General features: G+C 43.7%; 1 protein-coding gene across 2 annotated transcripts in view; it reads left to right on the top strand.

Annotated features, from left to right (window-relative positions):
- Positions 1 to 2773: 2773 nt before the first annotated feature.
- Positions 2774 to 4942, top strand: part of SNX15 (sorting nexin 15) — a 13717-nt gene continuing 11548 nt past the window's right edge. For both annotated transcript variants that reach the window (XM_023518492.1, XM_003798631.3), the window contains exon 1: positions 2774 to 3007. In XM_023518492.1, coding sequence (XP_023374260.1) covers positions 2909 to 3007 — 99 coding nt within the window. In that variant the 5' untranslated portion in view covers positions 2774 to 2908. The remainder of the gene's footprint in view (positions 3008 to 4942) is intronic.

Genomic DNA, 4942 nt, shown 5'->3' on the forward strand with positions numbered 1-4942 from the left:
TGAGGCAGGAGACTCGCTTGAGCCCAGGAGTTGGAGGTTGCTGTGAGCTGTGATGCCATAGCACTCTACCCAGGTGGATAGCTTGAGGCTCCGTCTAAAAAAAAAAGAGTGACTATTCTGTGAGCACAGCATCCAATGCTATCACATTTAAGCCTCACAACTTCATGGAGCATTTCAACAGATTTTGCTTCAGTTGTAACCTTGACTGGAGCAAAGATGAGGGGGACTGGAGCAACCATGGGGGGTCTGAAAATACCAGTCTCTAGTTGGACCCCAGGGATAGTACCAATCCCACCAATTCTGTAGCCGTCCTAGAGGGACAGACCCTAGGGCTTGTTAGTTGGAGGCAGGATGCAACCCACAGCTCTAAGCAGCAGAGTTCTGTTGTTATTGCTCTCTCTCTCTCTATTTTATAATATAAACTTCAAATAGCCCTCAAATACCTCAGTATGTAGGGAAACACCTCCAAATTGGAATCCTGTTATCTTAAGGAGGGGATGTAAATTATGGAAGCCAATGGCTCTTTGCCAATGATTCTGGTTAAGGGATATAAATATAAAAATAATAAAACACGGCGGCACCTGTGGCTCAAAGGAGTAGGGTGCTGGCCCAATATGCCGGAGGTGATGGGTTTGAACCCAGCCCCGGCCAGAAACTGCAAAATAAATAAATAAATAAATAAATAATATAACACAAGCTCACATTTAACACACAGAGATGGGAATGTTCACAATAGCCCATAAATATTATACTTCTTCTAACTCAAGCTCTCAGCTCAGGAAGATAATCTTCCTCTCCTCTTTGTACTTCTTGCTGTCTTTTATGGGTGACTTTCCATCCCTGAGCCAAGGCATGTGAGCACTTGGCTCCACCCTGTTGCCATCATTCCAAACAGAAATTGGCACACATACTACTGTGTCAGGGTTGTAGCCAATTCCTTTCTTTCTTTCTTTCTTTTTTTTTTTTAGACAGAGTCTCACTATGTTGCCCTCAGTAGAGTGCTATGGCATCAGAGCTCACAGCAATCTCAAACTCTTGGGCTTAAGCAATTCTCTTGCCTCAGCCTCCCAAGTAGGTGGGACGACAGGTGCCTACCACAAGGCCCATCTATTTTTTGGTTGAAGTTGTCACTGTGTAGCTCTGGGGCATTTCAAACCTGCTACGATGGGTCCGGGTCCGTGTGGCTGGCACCGTAATCACTGTGCTATAGGCACCAAGCCTTGTTTTGTTGTTGTTGTTGTTGTTGTTTTTTGAGACAGAGTCTGAAGCTGTTGCCCTGGGTAGAATGCTGTAGGGTCATAGCTCACAGCAACCTCAACTCTTGGGCTCAAGATCCTCTTTCTTTAGTTTTTCTATTTTTATTAGAGATGGGAGTTTTTGCTCTTGCTCAGGCTGGTCTGGAACTCATAAGCTCAAGCAATCCACCCGTCTCGGCCTCCCAGAGTGCTAGGGTTACAGGTGTGAGCCACTCTACCCAGCCCCACTTCTTTCATTCTTAGAGTGCCAGCTTCAAGTTTACCAACACCAGCAGCAATAATCAGGACAGTACAATCAGCCTGAATATGCCTACAACCAGGTTTTTTTAATAGTCTGCATCCTGGGGCATCAGTGATGGTTACATAGTAATTGCTGGCCTCAAATTTCTGCAGAGATGTCAGTAGTGATACCACTCTCACATTTGTTCAGTTTTCAGTTTATCCAAGACCCAAGCATGCTTGAAGGAGCCCTTTCCCATCTCAGTAGGCTCCTTTTCAAGTTTTTCCAGGGTTCTTTTGTTGATTCCACAGCGTTTATAGGTTGGGATGGCCAGTAGTGGTGGACTTGCCCAAAATTACACGTTGTTCAATGACAACCCTGTTGATTACTGAGAGAGGATACCTGAGAGGAGCAAGATCTGGGAGGGGGAGCTGCAGGGATGCACCTGCAGGGTCCTCTCCATGGTGACTCAGCTCTTGTGAATTTGTGGGCTTGACTTCCTGGAACCTGGAAATTTCCAAGTTCTGTGAAATCCTGTAGTTCTGTAGGGGCTGGACTAGCATCTCTCTTTTGATTCAAACTGGCCAATGAGACGGGTACTTGTAGGGTGGAACTTTTTGACTGTCAATAAAAAGAGAAAGACCAAGCCAGACAGAGAGCGCAGCCATTTGGAAATCTTCTAGGCAGTAAGCTCCCAGCCAATGAATAAAGCCCTTCCTCTTAGAAAGGTGGTGTTTGGTTGCTTTTTCTCTCCTTAGGCCTAGTCTTCCTGCAACAATAGGAGCCTTTTCCTTTCCCATTTTGGCTTTGACTTAGTAGTGGTTTTCACCACACCTGTATTCAGGTAGTAAGATTCTATTATAAATGTACCCCATCGTGTAGTTTAGGGAAACTCTTGTAGCTAATAAGAGTTGTGACTTCAGAGTCCATGGCACCATACTGCTTCTCCAGCGTTCCTTTTGCTTCTCCCACGTTTCCAGCGTGACTTTACGAATCTTGTGGAGGGAGATAGGGAAATAATCTGGCTATGTCTGGCACATATTGGACACGATAAATGTTGGTTGGGTGGATGAAAAGGGAAGTGAGAAGCAAGGAAGAAGTCGTTTGGAGGTCTGTGATAAGCGTTTACGCTCCAATAGGAGAGGCTCCATAGCCAGGCAGAGAAGGGGAGTGATCAGAACCTTCCCGACCAATCCTTACTCTCAAATGACCTAGGTTTACGCTTTACCAACGATAAGGAACTTGTCAGACGCTCCCTTGGCCTCGAGCCCGGGCCCAGAACGGCGCTGTCACTTGCGACCAGCTCCCTGGGCCGGAAGAAGGAAGGCGCAAGCCAGGACGAGGCAGTGGCCGGTAGAGACCTGCCCCAAGGGGTGGGGGCGGCGTGGAGGAGGTGGAGACCGGCGGTCAGCTGTGTGCCAGCTCAGTTGTCATGTCCCGCCAGGCAAAAGATGACTACCTGCGACACTACACAGTCTCCGACCCCAGGACCCACCCCAAGGGCTACACCGAGTACAAAGTAACTGCGCAGGTGAGGTGAAACCAAGCGGGGACTTTACCCTTTTAGTTAGAGGTGGAGGCCGTATTTTACCTTAAGGCAAGGCACTGCAGTAAGCTCCCATTTTAGGCAACGAAAATGGATTTCCCCTTTAAGGGGAGGTGCCCTCGTTTACTTATCAACTCTTAGGGGGCGGGGCCACGGGGGCGCTGTCTTTTTTAAAAGGGCGTGAACAGTAAGAAGTTCTTGGACCTGCCTGGCATGTGCGAACAAGCATGTATTGTCGTGTCAGTACATCAGGTTGTGAATTTCTCTAAAGTAACATGGAAACTCTGGTTTAACCCAAATATTAGCTAATACTCCAATCTCTTGGAGTAAGTTTTGCCTTTTGGTTTGATACTTACATAAAAGTCCTTTATAGAGTTTTAAAAAGCCTTTAAAGAGTTTGATCATTTTTCAGAAAAAAATGCTAGTTTTATGGTTTAAAATTAATACAAAGAAATAAAATAAAAAATTAATACAGTTCAAAAAGACTTATGGAGTGAACCTCTATTTTCATTTCCACCACAGGAAGTCAGTAGATAAAGGCTAATGTTGATATATGAAGTAAACAACATTATAAGCACATTGTATAGGGAAGTGGAAGAAACTGTGAAAAGAAAAATAAAACAGTAATAGGATATTTATAATGATATACAAGACCTGGTAACGTTGAAGTCCCCCAGGGAGAGGATCTAGGTGTCTGGGCACTGGGCTCCCAAAATTTTACTGTAAATTTTTTGTACTTCTAGAATTATCAGCTAGGTCTCTATTTAACTTAAGCCTTTGAACTGGTAAAGCAAAGCAAAAACATAAGATACTTCCAGAGTGATCTAAGTGCAGAATCTTAGATGTTTAAAATATGCTTTCCCCAAATCTTTTATAATGTCTTTCCCATGCCTAAAAAATACAAATAAAAAGATTGTTCCTAGGAGGATGGATTCTGGGAGTGAGAATAATTAACCTTTTCTGTAAGTCTTTCTGTTGACTTTTTAAACTAAGTAACATGCATTACTATGATATATCTTTATAATTTTTTAAGATAAATAATTTTTGCTCACCATCTTCATTTCTCCCTCTTTATAGGTTCATTACTACTAGTTTCTTATTTATCCTTGCGGATAAACTCTATATTACAAGCAAACATATCTGTCCACTTTATTATTATTTACACATAATGGCCTTCTGCATTTCTCTTTTTTATTGTTGTTTAGCAGGCCCAGGCTGGGTTCGAACCCGCCAGGTGGCTGGCACCCTAGCCGCTGAGCTACAGGAGCCATCTCTTTTTTATTTTTATTTTTATTTTTTGGAGACTGAGTCTCACTTTGTCGTCCTCAGCAGAGTGCCCTGGTGTCACAGCTCACAGCAACCTCAAACTCTTGGGCTCAAGTGATTCTCTTGCCTCGGCCTCCAGAGTAGCTGGGGCTGGGCAGTGCCTGTGGCTCAAGGAGTAGGGCGCCAGACCCATATGCCGGAGGTAGCAGGTTCAAAACCCAGCCCCGGCCAAAAACTGCAAAAAACAAACAAACAAACAAAAAAAAAAAACCCAGAGTAGCTGGAGCTACAGGTCCCCGCCACAATGCCTGGCTATTTTTTGAGATGGGTTCTCTCCTCTAGCTCAGGCTGGTCATTTAAAAAAATTTTTAAATTGAGACTTAATTTATATAAATGTGCACAGTTTTAAATGTGTGAGTCAGTCAAATTTTACGTATTTATGCATGTGTACAAACATCACTCAGATCAAGATGTGGACTTTCCCATCACCCAACTTTCCAATCAGTAGTTACCCTCCCACAGAGGTAACCACTGTTCTGATTCTGCTACCACAGATTAGTTTTGTCTGCTCTTGAATGTTTCAAGTGGTTCATACAACAACAAGCACTGTTTTGTGTTCAGCTTTTTAGGCTCAAATAATTTTTTTTTTTTTTT

The sequence above is a fragment of the Otolemur garnettii genome, unplaced genomic scaffold (assembly GCF_000181295.1).
Source record: "Otolemur garnettii isolate 467f Iridium unplaced genomic scaffold, OtoGar3 scaffold00140, whole genome shotgun sequence".
Taxonomy (NCBI): domain Eukaryota; kingdom Metazoa; phylum Chordata; class Mammalia; order Primates; family Galagidae; genus Otolemur; species Otolemur garnettii.